The 24571-nt window shown below is 41.6% G+C and overlaps 1 protein-coding gene across 5 annotated transcripts; it reads left to right on the top strand.

Moving 5' to 3' along the window:
• Positions 1-9130: 9130 nt before the first annotated feature.
• Positions 9131-15612, top strand: LOC127417076 (uncharacterized). Of its 5 annotated transcripts, none has more exons than XM_051656798.1 (3): positions 9131-9271; positions 9554-9593; positions 13900-15612. In XM_051656798.1, exons 2-3 carry the CDS (start codon positions 9591-9593, stop codon positions 14848-14850), a joined length of 954 nt encoding a protein of 317 aa, XP_051512758.1. In that variant the 5' UTR covers positions 9131-9271; positions 9554-9590; the 3' UTR covers positions 14851-15612. The 5 variants fall into 5 exon arrangements, with proteins under 5 accessions (XP_051512758.1, XP_051512757.1, XP_051512756.1 ...); XM_051656797.1 differs by lacking the exon at positions 9554-9593 and adding an exon at positions 13683-13722 and having other exon boundaries at positions 9134-9271; XM_051656796.1 differs by lacking the exons at positions 9131-9271; positions 9554-9593 and adding exons at positions 9339-9407; positions 13683-13722.
• The last annotated feature ends 8959 nt before the right edge of the window (positions 15613-24571 follow it).

The raw sequence follows: 24571 nt of genomic DNA, 5'->3' as shown, positions 1-24571 counted from the left end.
TTCCATCTTCAATTAAGTCGACATTTCTGAGTTCTCTGCCAGCCCGCCGAGAATCAACAGCCGTCCCGCCTGCCGACAGCGCGAGGAAACGGCCTCCCGTCATCACCCGAGCCTCAAGGAACCGGGTCAAAGTTAAAGGACGGAGGAAAACACATTCTACCTGTGTCCTCATTCGATTCAAGTAAGAGGTTTACGTGTGGGCAGAGATAGAATATTATAGCGTGTTATTCTTGTGTTTCAAGGTTTTTGCTTGTACAGTTTACGGACCGCCATGTCCACTACTTATTAATACTCAGGGTATTAATACTCAGGGTATTAATTATCACGAATTTGTTTTGCTGTATTGTGGTCCAACCAAATTGGATTGTTGTGCATTTTCGCCATCGCGGGTGAGACAGCAACTGAGTTCATCCATTAAAGAGTCAAATAACGCAGGACTTTTACGAGCCCCGCTCGTAAAACCGCGTCTCTGAGTGATGAACACAGCTGCTTTCTCTCCCACTATCGCGAAATCAGCTTTCGGGCTGTCACTTAATCATCTCTCTCTCTCTCACTAACCACACTGACACACACACACACACAGTCACACACACACCTTATGTGTTATAGGATTATTTTTATTTCCATATCTAATCATATCACTGTTTAGTTTGTAGTCGGAAGTTTATTGACTGCATTGTATTAATTATTAATTGATATTACTGCATAAATAAACTTTGTTTATATTACAAAGAGAAGTGTTTTGGTTTGTTTTGCATATGCCTGTGTCATGCTGACAGGATGTCAGTGCTCGGATTCAAACCTTCATTCATTGTTTTTTTTTCCCGAAAATCGATATTCTTCGGATTCCGATTTTCCTAAGAAAACAATCTAATATTGAGACTGTTTTACTATTTGGTTATTAGTCCCTAATTCTAGGGTGGTGCCCCGTCAATGTTAATCCTTTTTAATATTCTATTGATTTTTGATAATTGATAATTATCTTTGATTGAATTTGAATGATCAACAAGCTAGTGTTAATTTTAATTAATGTTTCATCAACGTTAACAATTAACGATTATCTTTGATAATTGTTGATTTAAAGGATTAAAAAAAAGCTAACATTGATTCTCATCAATGTTCTATTGATTTTAATAATTAATAATTATCTTTGATAATTATTATTTATTGCTAATAACCAAACTTGCTCCTAAACATAGCACACTACATTTATTGGAGTCCCATATGAGGTTTTAATGAATTAGATCCAATTAATTAATTTAAATATTGATTAATAACTACAGAAATAATTATTAATTATTTCTGATAGTAACACTGATCTAAACAACCAGTAAAGCCCTACATAAGAATTGGTACCCCGTGTGAGGCATCCTACGTGCCAGTTCTGTCACAGTGTGTATGCATAAGAATCCAAAGTAATAACTTGAAATCCTTACTTCAAAGTTTGGTTCTGTTTGACAATTTACTTCTCAAAACTTGCCAAACATAAGCCAGTGTGGTGTGAAAGTGCTCTTAAGAGTGAATTAGGGGTTGGTAAATTTACTATAGTCTGCTTAAAATCTGCTGTTGTTGTTATTTAACTCCTATCGCTTTCATCTAAATGTTACAGAGAGGTGCCAAGTCACTTCATTGACGTCCACCAAAGAGAGAACACAGTGAAATTTGCACATTACATAACAGTAGACCATAAGCCACAGGTTGAAGCCTCTCAACTGTGCTTTTGTGTTAGCATTATATCAACTGTAAAACAACAAGCTGTCAGAGCCACTATCACAAGAATTTTTACGGCCCCAGTAAAATGAGTCACCAATCGCCCTGCGTGACTGGAGCTGAAGCTCCACAGAGGTTAGTCGACCCAGCACTGCAGGATGTAGTTGCTGCTGTCTTCCGTCTCTCCATAGAGGAGAGAAATAACCTTAATGGCTACAATATTAGTCGTTGTGATGAAGCATTGCAGGAACTAGTTGATTATGTCAACAACCCGGTCGGGAAGCCAATGCGCAAAATCCTGGACCTAGTGGGCCAAATGTTCCTTCTTCATCACCGCAAAACCCAACTGCAAACCGCCGAGCACCAGGCCCAGCTCGCACAGCTGCAGAGCAGCTATCATGCGGTGCAGAATGAAAATCTCAGCCTGCACCAAGAAATTAGGTGCACTCAAGCTGAGAAAGTCCAGGCACAGGAAGATAATGCCCGGATGCAGGAGGAAAACGAAGCCCTGCGCAGGCAGCTTCAAGCTGCCCAGCTTAAAGTAGAGTCAGATCAGGTAAGTGCAGCTGAAATACACCGCACGACATCTGACATAGAAGAGGGCTCCCTTTTTAGCGCTACGCATAGAAATGTGCCCCTGAGAAACCCAGGAACACACGCTAGGAGCCGAGCTGCCCCTAGTGGTACAGTCTCTGACTTCGTCCTCCAAGACACCTTTCAAAATCCTCCAGCGCCCGCTGGTTGGATGCAGGTGCCCCTCCTTATAGTTGCCCCCCCCCCCAGTCAGTTTTCAGTCACGCCACCGTGCGTTTCAAACCGACTGATTCCACACCATGGACGGGGGACAATTATTTTCAAGCCCAGAGTGGTGTAAGCGGCTCAAATATCCCATTAGCCAGGGAGCTGTACGCAACCCGGGGTCCACCCCCACGTGTCGACTGGACTCCTTCCCCACCACGAAGGGAAGGAAGTCATCCTCATCGCTATAGCGATCCGAGTGACTATGATGTTTCGGATGACTCGGACGACCCGTGGTCATACCGACACCAACGCTTGCGAATTCGACAACTCGAGTCCCTCGCAGGGGACATAGAACGCTTTGACCTAAGTAATCGAGATTCAAACATTGACAATTATCTTAGGGAAATTGAGCACTGCCTGATTGATTTGCCTTATGCTTAGTCGCGTGAAAAACTCAAGCTTATATGGAAGACCACGGTAAGGAGTGTCCATGCGTTCATGGAAACGCTACCGACTGGTACACGAAACCGCTACTCAGCTCTGTGTAAAGCCCTACGCGAGGAGTATTCGCTGTATATCGACGAAGCCTCCGCTACCATAGCTGCTTTCGCCATCACCCAGAAGAGGCACGAGCCTCCGCCTGAGTATTATAGACGCCTGAGAACCACGTACTTCCAAGGAAGTAATGCACCAGGTCTGGAGGAGGAACGAGCTTTCAAGTCTCTTTTCCTTCACAACATCCACGAGTGCGTGCGATATGACGTCACAATGCACTGCAGAATGGGCAACCCCACCATGCAGGAAATCAGAAAGTACGCGCAACTGGCATGGGAGACACGCGTGCGCCCTGCCCGAGGGCATGAAGGCGACGCCAGAGCCCTGGGGATCCAAGCCTCATATGCAGACCTAGCGTTTGAAGACAACAAAACGCCTCGCATTAAGGTGAATGCTAGAACAGGACCCCAGAGGCGCCGATCACCCTGCCAGCATGGTAGTCAACAGAACCAGGGGGGTGGTGACCAGACACACCCCCAGGGTCACAGCAGGCCTAAACAACAAAACGTTCGCCAGCCGAAAAGAAATGCGCGTTTCGAACGAAAACCCAAACAAGAAGGTGAGTGGGTAGAAAAGGTTTCAAATCCCCTCAGAGAACAAGATTTGAGAGAGGAAATGGAGGATATTAGGAGACGCTTGACTGAGTTGGTAACTAAGCTTGAAGTGCTCCGTTGTTCACCAGGTCCGTCGACCTCCTCAAAGGAACACGGCACTGAAACCTCGTCAGTATGACTAGACGATGTACCCCCTCCCGTTAATGCCAAAGTTTACTTTGTAGGTCGGGAAAAGGGGAACAGTGTCCAAGTTGCTCCCCAAAACAGTCACTCCTAACATGCCACACCCTCCTTTTCTGACCTTCTTGGGCGATCTGTACCGTAAGGGCAATGCCTGACACATGGGTCATTCAACTCCCACACACTACTCGACACCGGTTCCGAAATAGTCTAATGGGTTCCAACACCTTCGCAGAGGTGACTAGAGCAAAGCTCTCCCTTGGTAAACCTTTATAGACAGAGACCTGCAACGTAAGCATCACAAGCTACACGCAAGATAGGTCGTCTATCACAAAACGGGCCTGGGTTGACATCTTTCAAGGGATGATGCTAATAGACCCTGTTTACATGTGTCCCATTAATACGGAACCACTGTTACTTGGCCAGGACCTACTGAACCGATTGGCTCCGCTCATTGTCTGCCGTCGCGGACACATGTGGGCTCAGGTTGACATACCGAGACCACTTGGTCCAGAAAACAGTTCACCAGCTTCAGATACACACGTCGCCATCGTCCAAAAATCCAGCAGAGACGACGACTCCAATAAGAACAATTACAGGGCCTGGGTAAAACCCTTCAGGGTACTATAGTCACTGTAAATTTGCAATCCGTTCTTATCAATAACACTTTGCAGACTTTAGGGACTTTGTCAGAGAAAACAACTTATGCGTGTATCGTTAGAGATCTAATGCAGGACCTCCTCAGGGAAATTAGCTCCTCAGTCAACAGTCTGAGTGGTGGAAGGATTCCAGCTTACCTGGTCTCCCAAGACCTTGTCGAACAAATCCTTAGATCTGCTACTATCTCCGTTGTGCAACCTTCACAGATACACATGGCATATAGTTTTGGCATTGAAATTCCAAACCATGTAAATCCTCAGAACCTCAAAATAGGATTTATCCTCAATCTACCGTCATAGGCAGAATATATATAGACTAAAATCTGTATTTAATGTTGGTTTTCAGAGAGGTAATGTACACATTCACCTCAAAACACCACCAACACTCGCCTACCATGATGAGGACCCCTCGCTCTACTTTATCTCTAACCTAAACATGTGTACCAAGACAAAGTACATTCATTGGGTTTGTCAAAACGCAACCCCTTTGTTAGAGAGGTGACTAACTACCTCTGCGGCCAAAGAGCCGAATTCCATGAACAAGTGTCATGATAGCATGTCCATCAAAGATGAAGGAACAGAGACAAAGGTAGAGCGAGCAGGCAGTCGCTGGCTCGTTAACACACCAGCCACCGAAGTCATACGACTGCCATGATACAGCCACTAAGCTAAGGCCACTAAACTAAGGTTACCAAACCAAAATGTGTTCTTAATGGTTTCCCAAAGAGCCATCGTGCACACTGACGATATTGTCCTCCATCATCTCAACGTCAACAAACATGACGCAGAAATTGAGATCATGGACGCATTTAGAGGTCACAGCCTCACCGTTGATGACACCCTTCAAAAGCAGCTTCAGGCTGAAGGGATGCAATTAGTGAAGTTCAGTCTCAAACCAACTGGCTTGACCACTATGTTTCATAGTCACATAAGCAGATCGTCATCTTAACGAGAACACCCTATCAGTTTGATTGCCCTCTGGCTCCTCCATAGTGGTTGGATCATCATCGCAATTATTGCACACGCCATGTACAGGTACATTCAACACCTACAGGCCAGATTGGACTCACTTCTCATACAGCCGCGTTTCACACACCAGTCTGAGCCCATCCCACAGGTTAAACCCATCATTTCCAAGGATAAGCCTTTTAACCTTTAACCCTCCTTTCCTCTAACATTTTGTTCCTAGTAACCAATGTCAGGTTCTACTTTGATTTTGTGTTATGACCAAAGAACAACAAAGGATTGTGTTATGGTTAATGCTGTGCATTCCAATAACTGGAAATGTTTATGTGTGATGAATGTAGTTTTAGATTTAGCTAGAAGTTCTATGCCCAGATGTGCCTCAATCTCTGTCCAGACGATAAAACCTCTGTGAACTCTAATGAACTGTATGGACTGTGCAACCATTTCTCTTTCCTATCAGGAATACATGGATGGCGTAACCCACAGGTTACTGTGAACCGACAAGAACTGTTCGGCCCTTCAGTTGCTCTAAAGATGCTGGACAACAACCAACTCTTCAGAACAAAGGGGGGAATGTTGGGCCTCATGTGTTCAGATAGAAGACAAAGGCAGGCCTAACAGTCATAAAAACATAACTCAAGCCCCCACCTTCTAAGTCGTAAATTTTACTGATAAAAATCGCGCCAAAATCAAACAAAGGGAGTCCAAAACAGACTACAGATCCATGAAGCCTTGCCCTCTAAAGGATCGAGCTCTCAACTCCTATTGGATGAGGCACACAACAGAACGTCCCTCAAACATGACATCATCAGGACTTCAAATAATTCTGAAATGCTTAAAGATTTCGCTTCCAGCGACTTCGTTCACCGAATACGGACGTAGCTTTTTGCTGCTCTCCGGTGCAACCTCGTGGCTTAAGGAAGTAATGTCCGACTTGAAACTGTAGCCATACAATCTCCATCTCGCTGGATGAGTTGAGATTACTCTGTGTTCAACCGAACACTCTAACGGATCCGAAGGAGACCGCCGAGCAATTCGCATCTTCATCCGTTGGCCTACAGAAGTGAAGAGATTAAAGATTTCTCTTCCATCTTCAATCAAGTCGACATTTCTGAGTTCTCCGCCAGCCCGCCGAGAATCAACAGCCGTACCGCCTGCCGAAAGCGGGCCTCCCGTCATCACCCGAGCCTCAAGGAACCGGGTCAAAGTTAAAGGACGGAGGAAAACACATTCTACCTGTGTCCTCATTCGATTCAAGTAAGAGGTTTTCACGAATTTGTTTTGCTGTATTGTGGTCCAACCAAATTGGATTGTTGTGCATTTTCGCCATCGCAGGTGAGACAGCAACTGAGTTCATCCATTAAAGAGTCAAATAACGCAGGACTTTTACGAGCCCCGCTCGTAAAACCACGTCTCTGAGTGGTGAACAACAGCTGTTTTCTCTCCAGCTATCGCGAAATCAGCTTTCGGGCTGTCACTTGATAATCTCTCTCTCTCTCTCTCTCTCTCTCACTAACCACACTGACACACACACACACACACACACACACACAGTCACACACACACCTTATGTGTTATAGGATTATTTTTATTTCCATATCTAATCATATCACTGTTTAGTTTGTAGTTGTAAGTCGGAAGTTTATTGACTGCATTGTATTAATTATTAATTGATATTACTGCATAAATAAACTTTGTTTATATTACAAAGAGAAGTGTTTTGGTTTGTTTTGCATACGCCTGTGTCATGCTGACAGGATGTCAGTGCTCGGATTCAAACCTTCATTCATTGTTTTTTTTTTCCCAAAAATCGATATTCTTCGGATTCCGATTTTCCTAAGAAAACAATCCAATATTGAGACTGTTTTACTATTTAGTTATTAGTCCCTGATTCCAGGGCGGTGCCCCATCAATGTTAATCCTTATTAATATTCTATTGATTTTTGATAATTGATAATTATCTTTGATTGAATTTGAATGATCAACAAGCTAGTGTTAATTTTAATTAATGTTTCATCAACGTTAACAATTAATGATTATCTTTGATAATTATTAATTATTGCTAATAACCAAACTTGCTCCTAAACGTAGCACACTACATTTACTGGAGTCCCATATGAGGTTTTAATGAATTAGATCCAATTAATTAATTTAAATATTGATTAATAACTACAGAAATAATTATTACTTATTTCTGATAGTAACACTGATCTAAACAACCAGTAAAGCCCTACACTGTTGATGTCCTTGAGTAAAAGTATTGCCTACTCCCTACTGCATGTTTGTTTAACAGCTTCAAAAGGGGGAAGACCAACTCTCTGTCAGTTTCCAAAGAGGCATAAGAGATGCATTACACCAGGATCAATGTGTGTGTGTCTCACAGTCGTACCAAGTTATCAGTGTCCTAAACAGCCTTTAAGAGGAGACGAATTCTTCAACCATTCATCATCAAGCAGGAGGTACAGCTTTTGGGAATCAGCAGCTTCTTCATCTCTTCCCCAAGAGCCTGGATAAATAAATAATGAGCAGACGCAGGAGATACAGAGCGAGGGAAAGATACTGAACAACAGCTAAAATAACAATTTCCTACCAAAACAATTACAACACAAACTATGGTATTTGGAACAAAATGTGTATTAAAAATGTATTCGAACAGAAAGTCACATTTAGTCTATTAGTATGTGGACTGGGGTTTTAACAGAAATACTGTACATCTTCAGCAAATGTCAGATATATTGAGGCCAAAAAAGCTCAAACTCGTACATTTAAGGGCAAGCGTTCTGTTCCCTAGTGTGCTTTATTGGTCTACAAACATTTACATGCACCTAGAATGGACCATTTTTCAAACATAACATGATAATATACAGCAAAAATTAACTTCACAATTATAACTATAATACAATATTCACTATATCATGCTTATTTTCCAACCACATAGCTTCTACATTTTACTCATGTGCCAAAACAGAGCAGTTGATAATTGGAAAAGAAGTTTTGTACAGCTGATCTCAGATTAACACAAACAGGAACATTATTACTTATATTTTAAAGACAAACAGAAAAAGAAATGGATGCAGGAATTCCTGCTAATTATCGCCAGTACTCCAGAAACTCTTGCACAGAAAGTTCAGCGAGGAAGAGAAAGCACGAACTACGATTCCCATAACCCCCTGCGCGGAGGCTGTTTCCGGTCCTGTGCAGTTGCTTTCCTTTTTCCTTGGAGATTCTTTAGTCCTCTGTTGCGCAACCATTTTGACAGGAAGAGCTATTTATAAAATAAAGTTTATTTTACAACTTTTGAAGTTGTAAAATAAGAGACACTCAAATCAAATTGTATATAATTTCTTACATGCTAAAATGAGAACTTTCCTTACCCATTACTTATAAAAAATACCTCCTTTTTCAAATATAAAAATATATTTTATTTTATTATTTTCGATTATTTATCTAATTTAGCGTATTTATGTATACATTTTGGTTGGTTTATAAGTCTTTTTTTAATCATTTTAATTTTATTGATCTTTTTTCATTCACCTATACTTCTTCTCTGTATGACTCAGTAATTGTTTCATACATTTTTCGATCTGTGTAATTTTGTACGTCTTATTGAATATTTATGGGAAAAATCCACATATTTAGAACAACGTGTGGACTTGTCAGACGGTCCCTTACCACACCCTCCACAGGATTAGCTCGTTTTAACACAATGTTGTAACTTTTCAGATGGTCCCTTTTCCCACAGTAAGCAACGTTTCCAACATCAATGTTAAATTAGCGATCTGGAACGATTTCACCGTGACGCCATCTGACCAGCTTAATACGGGACACATCATTTCATCTTTAAATACGGGACGATCCCATATTTTACGGGACGGGTGGCAACTCAAGGAGGAGCTGTTCTATTCAGTGAGTAAATAAGGCTGAGCTCATCCTTCATTGCATCATTGTGTCTGCTTAGGTTGCACTAAATCTTAGTTTTATTGATAATACCTGTATTGTAAAAACATATTATTTCAACTGATAAGACTTTTATATTTACAGTGTAAGAAGATTTTATTGATCAGATATAACGTTTAGAACAAGCTGACTCTTCATTTTTCACCTCTTTATCATTTATGAGATTGTTTATTCAGTCTATGAAATGTAATGTATTGTGTTGTGTAAGTAAAGCCATTTTGTCTCCTGCAGGTCTAAGCAAAAAGGGATTTGAAAATAAAGACTGAAAATGGTAAGACATGCAGACATAAGTTCATCAAATATTTTATTTCTAGATTGGAAAAGTTGTCTCACAACAATTTTATAGTATTACAAACAAAAACATTATTATTAGTAGTAGTAGTTTTCAAATGATATTGTTCTTAATTGTTACATTGTATTTGCTTGTTACATACATTTGCTGAAACAGTCTGACAATCCTGTATTTGCTGGTTTTGGTCCACTGCAAGCTTTTATTGGTGCTGAAGAGGGTGTGGCTCTACAGGCTGACAATGGCCGGTTCCTCAGCTGTAATCACTCCGGTTTTTTTAACATAGAAGCTGTCAAGAGCACCAAAGACTCTTCGTGCAAATTCATAGTGGAAAAAGTCAATGATTCGAAAGTCCGGCTCAAAAACCAGAGGGGTGTTTACCTCAGTCGAATTGATTTACCATTTGTTCGATTTCCCAATATCTCGGCAGCCATGGATAAGCCTCATAAATGCTGTGAGTTCAGTGTCTTCACCAGAAACGGGAAAGTCATATTTAGAGCTGACAACGGCCTGTTCTTAAGTCGAGATAATCAGAACATTGAAGCTGTTAAAGACGGTGTTGATGAATGTTGTGAATTTTCACTGAGTATCGGGGATATCATTAGCCCCATGTTTGAAATTGTCAATATAGATTTTGGCAAAATCCCAGACCTGAGCGACAAGCCATCTATGGTGAAAAGCGGATCATACATTAATGAAAGCAGCGTGAATCAATCCCACAACTTCAAACTAAAATGGAAGGACACAGTCACAGAGACCACGACTTGGACCCACACCTGGGGGCTGTCCACTACTGTGTCTTTTGGTTGTTCATTATTAAATGCCAAAGTCACCATCTCATACTCAGGACAGTATGGCACCAGCTCCTCAAAAGAGAAAACCATCTCCATGTCAGAGGAGACTGCCATCACAATTCCTCCCAAAACCAAGATCACAGTGAAACTGATGGTCAACAAGGATGATCATGCTGAGATTCCCTTCACAGCTACAATCAAGAAGACCAAGGCCAATGGACAGGTTGAGATGTTCACTGAGAACGGCATCTGGAAGGGTGTGGTTTATGAAAATGTAAGGCTTAAAATCGAGGAAGCCAAAGTGTAAGAACAGGTTTACAAGTTCAAAGCAAAACAACCCCTGTGTATGGAGTGAGTTAACAAATCAAGCTTTCAAAGAAAATCATATAAAAGTACATATTGTATCAAGGGGATTCAAATATATTGTGCTGTTAATTGCAATGTCCATGACTTATGAATGTAATCAATCCGAGGAAGCTAAAAAATATATATATATTTGAGTATTCTGGATAGAGGTCTGCACGGGCCTTAAAATGAAACCTGACCCGTACCCGAGTCCATGTGGCCCGACCCTAACCCTCCCGAACAATAACGTCAGATTTTAAGCCTGAACCCGAAATTGCTTACTATCTAATTTCTTCTAGTAAGTACTGTTGCAATAGGCTGTATTTTATGTAAGCATATAGGCAACATTCATAACAGTACTGAAACAATAAACATACACAGTTTTAACAAGGCACGGAAGCCCCTTTTTTCATTCATTACAAACCTGAACCCGACCCGAACCTGAAGTCCTACTTTAAAAACTGACCCGAACCCAGCCCGAAAACCCACCGGGTTCTCGTGTCCTGCTGGGTCCGGGTCGGGTTACAGACCTCTATTCTGGGATACTTTTAATGTAAGCTTTGTTTACATTTCATAACTATATATTGTGATTAATGGAAGAAAATTGAAATAATCTAGCTTTTATTTCTGCTAACATAAACTCAGACTGTATCATTGTCTTTTCCCCCATCAGTGTGGGTATGTTTATTTGAATTATTCTTACAAATAAAGACATTTTTTGTATCATACCTTATTGTTTCTCACCATTCTTAAAGGTCTATAATTATATACCTAAAAAAAAAATCAAATGTATTGGGGTGGTTATATGATACATAATTGGGTCACTGGACAGATTTTCTGAACATTGTCAAGCCACTTATGCAGAGTAACTGTTGTGACCCCCAGGTGGGCAGCATCAGTGATTGCACCCCACTCACTCAACCAACCACCACATTCATTTGTATTATTTACAAGAAGCATAATAACCAAGATATGAGATTTATGTAAATTAATATTCAACTTAAACATATTAAGTTACAGATTGGTTTTAGCTTCAGATTTTGATATTCGATTACTTAAGAGGTTGTCAGCAAACACAAATATTGGTTATGCACATTAAAACTACATTAATTGAAATGTATTTATTTACACCTTATTTTCTCCAGTAAATCATTATATATATTGAGTGTTGAGCCTGAACATTGGTTAGATGTATATTGTTGCTATTTAATGAAAAGTATACATTTCTCCTACTTATTATAATGAGTGTTTTTTCATTTGCCACAGCTGTGGTGAAACAACTAAACTACACTAATTCAAATGCACATTTATATGCTATATACCCACAGAATGACATAACATTTGCTTTACTAATTTGTTCACCAAGTAATTTATGTAGACAACTGGAATATGGTGCTGTGTTTCCATATATATAAAAAAAACACGTGATGGTGGTAGTAGAATACGTCATAAAGCCACAGTCATATATAGTTTAGTTTAAATGGGTTTTAGATAGAATATAAACACAATTCAATCTATTTTGGTCAATTGTTTGGGTAATGTCTTTGTTCCAGAGATTTCATGGATCAAGTAAGTATTTTTGTTGTACCTCAGAATGGGAAAGACACTTAAACTTAGAATTTCTCTTAGACTATACTGCAAGCAGTTTCATTTTGTGTGTATAGACCCATCCCGGACCAGCTTACAAAAATCATTACCAGTAAAGAAAGCCGCAATAGAAGACAATGTCACTGCCCTTGCTTAACATTTAAGTTTAGAAGTGTTTCTTTTAAAATGCTGATATTGTTTTCTTGTTCTCAGGGACCTATGATCAGATACATTAACAGTGGGTTAATACTCATTGGTTGGTTTTTAAAATCATTACGATTATAACCGGAGGCTGTTTCCGGTCCTGTGCAGTTGCTTTCCTTTTTCCTTGGAGATTCTTTAGTCCTCTGTTGCGCAACTGTAACAGGTGTTATATTTATTTATTAATTTCACACAAAATCTCTCTTTTTGTTATTATCATTTGTTATATTTATATAATTATTTTGTATTCTGGAAATTCTTTTAATATTTCATTTAATTTAGTCTTTTAATATTGATTTCTTTTATTTGAGATGTCATGTTTCTATGGTTATATGGTACTTTTTCAGTATTGTTAAAAATGGCGCGTGGCTCTTTAAGACTTATGTTCCGGTTCCGGTTGCTCTCCTTCAGTTCGCCGTAAGCGAGACAGAAGAGAGGTTAGTTGTGCTGAAGCTCCGTCTAAAAAGTTTGATATGGGTTTTGTTTATTGTAATAAAACATGTAATTTTGTTCTTAAATGCACTTTAATCTTATTCAGACATGTATGAAGTTTGTGTGAATGATATGGAGCATGTATTTTTGGAGAGAGTTCATTAAGCATGAGTGTCCAAGCTCTGTGGCTAAAATAATGCTTTTCACGGACAGGCTGGTGTTCCAGTTGTGAGAGAAGGCCACAGATTCGAGCTTATTTTGATTAATTTGTCTCTATTCATGCAGAATAAAATCTGGCCTGAGTAATTCCTGTTGCCCGGTCTTGTTCATTTATCCACACAACCATTTTGACAGGAAGAGCTATTTATAAAATAAAGTTTATTTTACAACTTTTGAAGTTGTAAAATAAGAGACACTCAAATCAAATTGTATATAATTTCATACATGCTAAAATGAGAACTTTCCTTACCCATGACTTATAAAGAATACATCTTTTTCATATATAAAAATATATTTATTTTATTATTTTCGATTATTTATCTAATTTAGCCTATGTACTGTATGTATACATTTTGGTTGGTTTATAAGTCTTTTTTTAATCATTTTAATTTTATTGATCTTTTTTCATTCACCTATACTTCTTCTCTGTATGACTCAGTAATTGTTTCATACATATTGTATTGTGTAAGTAAAGCCATTTTGTCTCCTGCAGGTCTAAGCAAAAAGGGATTTGAAAATAAAGACTGAAAATGGTAAGACATGCAGACATAAGTTCATCAAATATTTTATTTCTAGATTGGAAAAGTTGTCTCGCAACAATTTTATAGTATTACAAACAAAAACATTATTATTAGTAGTAGTAGTTTTCAAATGATATTGTTCTTAATTGTTACATTGTATTTGCTTGTTACATACATTTGCTGAAACAGTCTGACAATCTGGTAGTTGCTGGTTTTGGTCCACTGGAAGCTTATATTGGTGCTGAAGAGGGTGTGGCTCTACAGGCTGACAATGGCCAGTTCCTCAGCTGTATTAATCGAAGATCAAATATTTATAACATAGAAGCTGCCAAGACCACCAAAGACTATTGGTGCAAATTCATAGTGGAGAAAGTCGATGATTCGAAAGTCCGGCTCAAAGACCAGAGGGGTGTTTACCTCAGTCGAATTCACAGGTCTGGAGTCGACCATATCGAGGCAGCCAAGGCTAAGCCTGATGAATGCTGTGAGTTCAGTGTCTTCACCAGGAATGGCAAAGTCATATTTAGAGCCGACAATGGCCTGTTCTTAAGTAGATGTTTTCGAGATAATCAGAACATTGAAGCTGTTAAAGACGGTGTTGATGAATGTTGTGAATTTTCACTGAGTATCGGGGATATCATTAGCCCCATGTTTGAAATTGTCAATATAGATTTTGGCAAAATCCCAGACCTGAGCGACAAGCCATCTATGGTGAAAAGCGATTGCTACATTAATGAAAGCAGCGTGAATCAATCACACACCTTCAAACTAAACTGGATGGATACAGTCACAGAGACCACGACTTGGACCCACACCTGGGGGCTGTCCACTACTGTGTCTTTTGGTTTTTTATTATTAAGTGCCGAAGTCACCATCTCATACTCAGGACAGTATGGCACCAGCTCCTCAAAAGAGAAAACCATCTCCATGTCAGAGGAGACTGCCATCACAATTCCTCCCAAAACCAAGATCACAGTGAAACTGATGGTCAACAAGGATGATCATGCTGAGATTCCCTTCACAGCTACAATCAAGAAGACCAAGGCCAATGGACAGGTTGAGATGTTCACTGAGAACGGCACCTGGAAGGGTGTGGTTTATGAAAATGTAAGGCTTAAAATCGAGGAAGCCAAAGTGTAAGAACAGGTTTACAAGTTCAAAGCAAAACAACCCCTGTGTATGGAGTGAGTTAACAAATCAAGCTTTCAAAGGAAATCATATAAAAGTACATATTGTATCAAGGGGATTCAAATATATTGTGCTGTTAATTGCAATGTCCATGACTTATGAATGTAATCAATCCGAGGAAGCTAAAAAATATATATATATATTTGAGTATTCTGGATAGAGGTCTGCACGGGCCTTAAAATGAAACCTGACCCGTACCCGAGTCCATGTGGCCCGACCCTAACCCTCCCGAACAATAACGTCAGATTTTAAGCCTGAACCCGAAATTGCTTACTATCTAATTTCTTCTAGAAAGTACTGTTGCAATAGGCTGTATTTTATGTAAGCATATAGGCAACATTCATAACAGTACTGAAACAATAAACATACACAGTTTTAACAAGGCACGGAAGCCCCTTTTTTCATTCATTACAAACCTGAACCCGACCCGAACCTGAAGTCCTACTTTAAAAACTGACCCGAACCCAGCCCGAAAACCCACCGGGTTCTCGTGTCCTGTTGGGTCCGGGTCGGGTTACAGACCTCTATTCTGGGATACTTTTAATGTAAGCTTTGTTTACATTTCATAACTATATATGGCGATTAATGGAAGAAAATTCAAATAATCTAGCTTTTATTTCTGCTAACATAAACTCAGACTGTATCATTGTCTTTTCCCCCATCAGTGTGGGTATGTTTATTTGAATTATTCTTACAAATAAAGACATTTTTTGTATCATACCTTATTGTTTCTCACCATTCTTAAAGGTCTGTAATGATATACCTAAAAAAAAATCAAATGTATTGGGGTGGTTATATATAATTGGGTCACTGGACAGATTTTCTGAACATTGGCAAGCCACTTATGCAGAGTAACTGTTGTGACCCCCAGGTGGGCAGCATCAGTGATTGCACCCCACTCACTCAACCAACCACCACATTCATTTGTATTATTTACAAGTAGCATAATAACCAAGATATGAGATTTATATAAATTAATATTCAACTATTAGGCCAATATAGCCTCCCCTAATCGAGCCACCGCCCTTTCTTGTATCAATTAACAAATTAATTAATTATTAAACTAATGTGGGAAGTAACAGTCTGGCTTGGCCTCATTAAATCAGACGCCTACTAAAGTCAAAACAAGTCACTGCAATTAATTACCCAAATCACCTTTACACTAAATAGCCATAAGAAGGCAGAGATGATTTATCTCATTGGTGGCTATAAATTCTAGAGCCATAGACTAATAGCAAATAATAATAATACATGATTATTATTATTATTGTTTATTTATTTAATAGCAGACACCCTTATCTATGGTGACTTACAATATATATGAGCAATACAAAGAGCAATGATGAAACACACACCTCAGCAATCACAAAACGTTCCCCTAACGTTAGCATATGGTTTCCATTCGGCTATTTTTTTGGGAACCAAATAATGTTCTAGTAATGTTCTCTGTAGGTTCTTTTATATATATATATAAAACCAAAATCTAACCTTCCCAGGAGAATTTTGCAGGGAGTTTTCTTTTTTTTTTTTTTTTTTTTTTTTGTAACAACCTAAATAGCACCTATACAGAATGTTCTGTAGTGGTTATTTTTAGGTTTTATTTTTATTTCCATTAGATTGCATGCAATTTGAGGTCAAAATTAATTAATGAGAGATGCACGTTAAAAATCAAATCATTCACAGCTGAAAATAAACCGATTTATATGATTTTGATGTGCACACACATATACAGTCCTCCAAAGAAATCAAGTGTTTGCACAATTTAAAAATTCAAATTGTGTTCAATTTAATTCACACGAACTGTGATCAGTTAGTTTCACGTGCCTGAGAAAATTACACAATACCATTATGAGGCAATAGAGGACGCTCATGCACAATGTTTTTAGTGTTTCACTTACCATTTTCCTGGAAGGACCCCAAAACTGCATTGTGGATGTCTACAGTATCTTACACATCCTTTTCAGGTCTTGGAAGTAATTTACTAGTCAACTGAATCAGGTTTGTTAGATTAGGGAATGTGTAGTGTTGGAACCACTTTCACTTTCAAACAGCATTCACAAGTGTGTTTAAGCATATTATTAATATCACACACAGATCTCACCTGACAGCTGTTTGTTAACCACATGTGCTGAATCATGTTGTACTTAAGGAGTATTTATTTACACTTATTGACAATGTTTCACTGCACAATCATGAATTTAGTTATCTGATAAGTGTAACATGAGCTGGATCAGTTGTAAGACTGTACGTCTATTACCAAATACTGCTCTGTCTGTGAAAGGAAAAGTGGGGACCAAACACTGCATAATCTAATAATCCATCTATATAATATGCTATAAGGGCACAGACAGTGAGAAGACACTGAAAATCTAAATGACATTATAGTGGCCAAACATTTATGCCACATTAATGCAAAACACTCCTGTACTTGGCTCACTGGAAAAGATGATTGGCAGTCAGGTAAGACAATATATAAATATGCAATGGTAAACAACGAAAAATCTTTCATAAGCATTATTGGGCCGTAATCTTTTGGACAGGACAAAACATCTTGGTTACTGATGTATCCTCTGTTCCCTGATGGAGGGAACGAGATGTTGTGTTGATGTAGTGACACTAGGGGTTTGATCTTGAGAGCCCCAGTCACCTTTGCTTAAAATAGGAAAGGCCAATGAGAATTGGCGAGTGGAATTTGCATGCCACTCTCCGCCCCCCGACATACAGGTATAAAAGGAGATGGCGTGCACCACTCATTCAGATTTATGATGAGGAGCCGATAGAGAGTTCAGTGCCGCAGCAGGAGGGATACAATGTCTCATTCCCTCCATCAGGGAACAGAGGTTACGTTAGTAACCAATACGTTCCCTGTCTGTCACTCACTCGACGTTGTGTCGATGTAGTGACACTAGGGGTTCCTATAGGAAACACTGCAGGTGCTGAATGTGTCACGAGGTACGGAAGAGTGGACACGGGCAAGCTGCTGCGTGCCTCGCAGCGAGCGCTCAAACACGTCGTGACCTTCCAGCGACTTAGGTAAGGCGTCTGCCTAGTCCCATTAATGGGGGAGGACGCACTTACCCATGTAGGCTACCGGCGGTGCCTTTCCTGATTTGCTGTTAAGCAATTTCCCACCGAGCACTTTCTAGAATTGCGCTGGGAAGTGCTCTTCCCTCTCCAGGAAGGAGAGCACTACGGAGACCACATCCTACCAGAGGGAGAATAACATGTGGAGAATACCTCACATGGACTTACCAATGGGGAAGTTCACATATGGAATGATACCACTGGAGGACCCTATCTACAGTGAGGGTACACAGCCACAGTGGCCGAGGCAGAGAAAGATCTGGCGAGGGGAAACACAGGGTTCACCTAAGGGGAAACCGAATAGTGGAAACATATACAGGATTACCAAGGGGGAATCACCATGCATGGAGCACTGAGCCCGAGCACACGGGCTCACCTGAAAAGGGGCATACCACGAGTAATGGGCCTGGTGTCGTTACTCCTCCACCGAGTTCGTCACCGAACAATGCTTAAGAATTAAAGAGGCATCTGGGGTTCACCGGATACGGGGAACTGTTGTGGACAAAAAGGTGCACATTATCACCTTTGAAAAAGGGGAAAGGCACAATGCAAGCGGTACACCCAACTGGCCGCCCGGTCTACCTGCTGTTACTGCGTGACACTCGAGTCGAAACCAGGTCTATACGTAGGTTATAAAACCTTGCAAAGGTACTGGGTGTAGCCCAACCCGCAGCTCTGTATATGTCTGCTAGAGAGGTCCCCCTTGCCAGTGCCCAGGAGGACGCAACATCTCTAGTGGATTGTGCCCAGACTCCCAAGAGGTATGGCAAGTCCTAAGATTAGTATGCAAGAGAAATGGCATCCACAATCCAATGGGCTAGCCTTTGCTTGGAGACAGCTTCCCCTTCTACTGTCCTCCAAAACAGACAAAGAGCTGCTCCGAGCGTCTAAAGCTCTGCGTGCGGTCCAGATAGATTTGCAGGGCATGAACTGGACATAGCAACGACAAGACCGGATTTTCCTCCTCCGAAGGGAGCGCTTGCTGTAAAAGCCCTTGCGCAACTCGGCTACGGGCTATTGCTCCCTTCGCTAGAAGGGTGGCAACCTCCGCCTGGAGGATGGAGACACCCTCTCCCTGCACCTTAGTGGAGAGGATGCCATTGAACCATTCGCTCTACACCGGGGCCGGGCCGAAGGGGCAGGCTGTGGCGGAGCCGGTGCAGTCACCGCAGGGGGACGCCCTTGGCGACAAGTAGACGGGGCGCGGGATCTTGAGCCGCACCGGGGCAGGATATACCAGATAGCCTCCGTCTGCTGCTCCATCGTCGAGAACTGCTGGGGAAAGTCCTTGACGGTGTCGCCAAATAGGCCAGCCTGGGAGATGGGAGCAGCAAGGAACCGTGTCCTGTTGACCTCACCTATCTCGACCAGGTTGAGCCAAATGTGGCGCTCCTGGACCACTAATGTGGACACTGTCTGCCCGAGAGACCACGCCGTGACCTTCGTCGCTCACCGAGCGCAGTTCCTGCATCAATCCCGGGGTGGAACTACCCTTGTGTAGTTCCTTTAGAACCTTGGCGGACTTGCAGGAGAGCCATGGTGTGCAGGGCGGAGGCGGCTTGTCCAACGGCACCATAGGCCTTGGCCGTCAGAGACGACGTAAGCCCACAGGCCTTGGATGGGGGCTTTGGGCACCCGCGGCAGGTGGCGGTGCTCTGTGGGCATAGGTGCACCGCGAGTGCCTTTATCCACCGGGGGATTGCCGAATAGCCCTTGGCCGCCCCACCATCGAGGGTAGTGAGGGCAGGGAAGCTGAAAAGATAGGGACCGGGCAGTAAAAAATGCCTCCCATGACCTTGTCAGCTCTTCATGCACTTCCAGGAAGAAAGGAACGGGGCGGGGCGGGGTGTGGCTTTGAGTGGTGCCACGAGCCCAGGAACCAATCATCGAGCCGTGAGGGTTCAGGGAAGAGCGGAGGGTTCCACTCTAGCCGACACTCGCGGCTGCCTGGGAAAGCATGTCGTCATCTTCTCGTCAGCCTGTGACTGGGCAATCGTCCCCGAAGGGAGGAGCCCAGCTGAGGCTTCCACGTCCGAGTGGACGAGCCCTCTCTCCGTTGCTGCGCTTGTGAGCTCATCACTTTCATGGCTTCGAATAAGAGGTCGAACTTGCCGTGAGATGAGCCGGAAGCTCGATCGGGGCAGACGAGCGTGCTGGGGAATGGGAGGTCCACGGGGGGATACCCGGCGGAGGTGGTCCCATTGGGGTCCCCAAATCGCCCCCAGTGCTAGCTGCGCTGGCCTCATACCCGTGGGTAAAAGGACCGAGGCGGGGAGCCTCTGGGGTGGCTTGCTTTCTTACGAAGGCAAGCCGCGACCGCATCGTTGCCATGGACATGTCCTCACAATGAGTACATGACCCATCCACGAACGCTGTCTCTGCGTGAGCAGTGCCCAGACACAAAAGACAGTGATCGTGACCTTCAGAAGGCGAGAGATAACGAGCGCAACCAGGAATAACACACAAAGGAAAGGCATCTTTAAAAAGACGCGTCTTTAAAAAGACGTTCCGTGTGTGCCGCTCTTTTAGAGAAATATACTCTTTTAGAGAAATATACTCTTATTTCTGCCGAAGTGCCCAGGGGCATTCTCTGCAATGCACCAGTGCAGAGGAGGGAGAAGCCGTGGTGTCTCGGGCTCCCAAGAGTGACCCCTAGTGTCACTACATCGACACAACGTTGAGTGAGTGACAGATAGGGAACTGGTTAGTGACATTAAATCATTTAAAGATACTGTTTAGTTTTAGACACATAAGTAAAGCAAATACACACGAGCAGAACTGCATATTCTGCTTTTTTGTTCGTAGTTATATCTGTTAAATAGTCTGTGCTGAGCTTTTCTGTGCTGTTCTTAGAGTCTGAACAAATGTAATGCTTTTGTTCCATGTGTTTTCTATGCAGTCACTCATGGAGACTGCCGCAGCATTATATAAATGATTTGTTCTCCCATGTCAGTCTTTTACTATAGTTTGAGATACACTACATTGCCAAAAGTATTCGCTCATCTGCCTTTAGACGCATATGAACTTAAGTGACATCCCATTCTTAATCCATAGGGTTTAATATGACGTCGGCCCACCCTTTGCAGCTGTAACAGCTTCAACTCTTCTGGGAAGGCTTTCCACAAGGTTTAGGAGTGTGTTTATGGGAATTTTTGACCATTCTTCCAGAAGCGCATTTGTGAGGTCAGACACTGATGTTGGACGAGAAGGCCTGGCTCGCAGTCTTCGCTCTAATTCATCCCAAAGGTGCTCTATCGGGTTGAGGTCAGGACTCTGTGCAGGCCAGTCAAGTTCTTCCACACCAAACTCGCTCATCCATGTCTTTATGGACTTTGCTTTGTGCACTGGTGCGCAGTCATGTTAGAACAGGAAGGGGCCATCCCCAAACTGTTCCCACAAAGTTGGGAGCATGAAATTGTCCAAGATCTCTTGGTATGCTGAAGCATTCAGAGTTTCTTTCACTGGAACTAAGGGGCCGAAGCCCAGCTCCTGAAAAACAACCCCACACCATAATCCCCCCTCCACCAAATTTCACAGTTGGCACAATGCAGTCAGACAAGTACCGTTCTCCTGGCAAACCGCCAAACCCAGACTCGTCCATCAGATTGCCAGATGGAGAAGTGTGATTCGTCACTCCAGAGAACGCGTCTCCACTGCTCTAGAGTCCAGTGGCGGCGTGCTTTACACCACTGCATCCGACGCTTTGCATTGCACTTGAAGGCCACATGAACTTTGGAGGTCTGTAGCGATTGACTCTGCAGAAAGTTGGCGACCTCTGCGCACTATGCGCCTCAGCATACTCTGTCATTTTACGTGGCCTACCACTTCGTGGCTGAGTTGCTGTCATTCCCAATCACTTCCACTTTGTTATAATACCACTGACAGTTGACTGTGGAATATTTAGTAGCGAGGAAATTTCACGACTGGACTTGTTGCACAGGTGGCATCCTATCACAGTACCATGCTGGAATTCACTGAGCTCCTGAGAGTGGCCCATTCTTTCACAAATGTTTGTAGAAGCAGTCTGCATGCCTATGTGCTTCATTTTATACACCTGTGGCCATGGAAGTGATTGGAACACCTGAATTCAATTATTTGGATGGGTGAGCGAATACTTTTGGCAATATAGTGTATGTCAGATAAGGCTGCTCCTAAATGACACGAAATGACAAAACTGACTGTGACAAAAGACATAAACTTTAATCTGTGTGATCATCATCTTTAATACATTTATTACATACCCATCTGCATACTTCATTTTGCATCCAAGTACCTCTCCAAGCTGGTGAGCATTTTTATTGAGTAGCACCTTTACATTGAGCCAGTTGGAGTTGCTAAGAATCGTTTAGAGATGCAAAGAAACATTTTCTTTGTAGATGATTCTTTCAATGCAAAATGTTTTACCTAGAACAATTATTTTGAGATTTGTTGTGTAATTTGTCCTGCAACATTTGTGCTATAGACATGAATGATGCCTCAAATCATGTGTCCTGTTGGGCAGAGGTGTGACGTTTCTAAGTGATCAAACTTATGGATGATAAAACAGGTGATTTACATTGAAGAAGGGACTTGAATTTGGAGACTGTTGAACCCATCTGGGAGGGACAATACATTTTTTCATCCATAAGATTATTACTCTTATCACTATTTTTTTATTATATCTAAGTCCCTCATTTCATCTGTTGCTGATTGCTCAATTGGAAACATTTTAGTCTCGGATCATCTGGGGTCAACCCCAGATGCCTCTTTAATCACAAAAAGAGAAAAGGAAATCATAAAATTGGTGCTTTAATGTATCCCTTTTGCAAAATCCTGAATTCCAACAAATGTTAAAGGCTGAAATCAGTGTTTATATGGAGACAAACTGGTCCTCAGTATCCTCTGTGGGCGTGGCTTGGGAGGCACTTAAGGCAGTTCTTAGGGGTCGGATCATACAGTATGTCTCATTCACCAAAAAATCCAAAGCACGAGAACTCGTGGAGTTGAAAGGAAATATTAAAAGTGCTGAGGCAGAGCTTAAGCCCCAAATGTCGTTCAATGGCCTCAGAGAATTGACCCGATTGAAATACAGATATAATACTATTTTGTCACGGAAGGTGGAGCTTTGGTTATTCAGGGCAAGACAGTCATACTTTGAGTCGGGGGACAAAGCAGGGAAGATTTTGGCTAGATATATAAAACAGAGAGAGTCTTTTTCTACCATTCCCTCAGTGAAATCTGCTGGTGGTGATATATTTACCAAAACCATTGATATTAATAATGCTTTTAAAGAATTCTATCTTGATCTTTATAGTTCCACACCTTCGACTACTGATAAGGATATTAGAAACTTTGTGGAACCATTAGAACTCCCTAAACTAACGGTCTTGATTCTGAGATAAACTTGGAGGAACTTGACGAGGTAATTAAGGCCTTGCCTACAGGCAAGGCTCTGGGGCCAGATGGCGTTGCCGCTGAATTTTTTAGATCTTATGCTGCAGAACTGGCTCCACTTTTGTTAGAAGTTTATACGGAATCATTAAAGAATGGAAAGCTTCCGCCAACCATGACACAAGCCCAGATCAGTCTGATTCTTAAAAAGGACAAAGATCCAAACGAGTGTAAGAGTTACCATCCAATTTCCCTGATCCAGCTAGACTTAAAAATATTGGCAAAAATTTTGGCTAACCGATTAAGTTATGACATTGCTTATACATATAGATCAGGTGGGGTTTATTCGGGGCCGCAGCTCTTCTGATAACATTAGGCGTTTCATCAATATCATGTGGTCAATGGTGAATGATCAGACTCCGGTCGCTGCCATCTCACTTGACGGTGAAAAAGGCATTTGATAAGGTAGAATGGGATTATATTTTTAAGATTTTGGAAATATATGGGTTCGGGAATACAGTTAGTGGGTGGATTAAGTTACTTTATAGACACCCGGTAGCAGAGGTACAAACAAATGGATTAATTTCAGATTATTTTATTCTGGATAGGGGCACCCAGCAGGGTTGCCCTCTTTCCCCATTATTGTTCTGTCTTGCCCTGGAACCATTAGCAGCCGTGATAAGAAAAGAGAATGATTTTCCAGGGGTGATTGTGGGAGGTGTGGCGCATAAACTTTTGCTTTATGCAGATGATATTTTATTATTTGTATCTGACCCCACTAGATCTATGACTTGCCTCCACAGAATTATTAATTCCTTTTCTAAATTCTCAGGATATAGAGTGAATTGGTCTAAATCTGAAGCTTTGGCTCTGACAGCGTACTGCCCTTTAATGGCTTTTCAACCGGGCGCCTTCCAGTGCCCCAAACAGGGCATTAAGTATTTGGCTATTTTATTCCCAGCATATTTGTCTGATTTTAGTTGAGTTCATTTAGACACCTTAATAAAAAGGTTTTCGAGTGATGTGGTTTGGTGGGCTTCATTACATTTATCTGTGATTGGGAAGGATAATGTAATTAAAATGAACTGTATTCCAAAATTCAACTACCTGCTACAATCTCTCCCTGTAGATGTCCCCCTATCTTATTTCAAGCAATTTGATAGCATAGCGAAGTCCTTCATTTGGAATGGTAAGCTTCTTAGATTTCATTTCAATAAGT

The sequence above is a fragment of the Myxocyprinus asiaticus genome, chromosome 26, assembly GCF_019703515.2.
Source record: "Myxocyprinus asiaticus isolate MX2 ecotype Aquarium Trade chromosome 26, UBuf_Myxa_2, whole genome shotgun sequence".
Taxonomy (NCBI): Eukaryota; Metazoa; Chordata; class Actinopteri; order Cypriniformes; family Catostomidae; genus Myxocyprinus; species Myxocyprinus asiaticus.
Note: the sequence above shows the minus strand (reverse complement) of the source record. Positions and strands in the feature narration are given on the sequence as shown.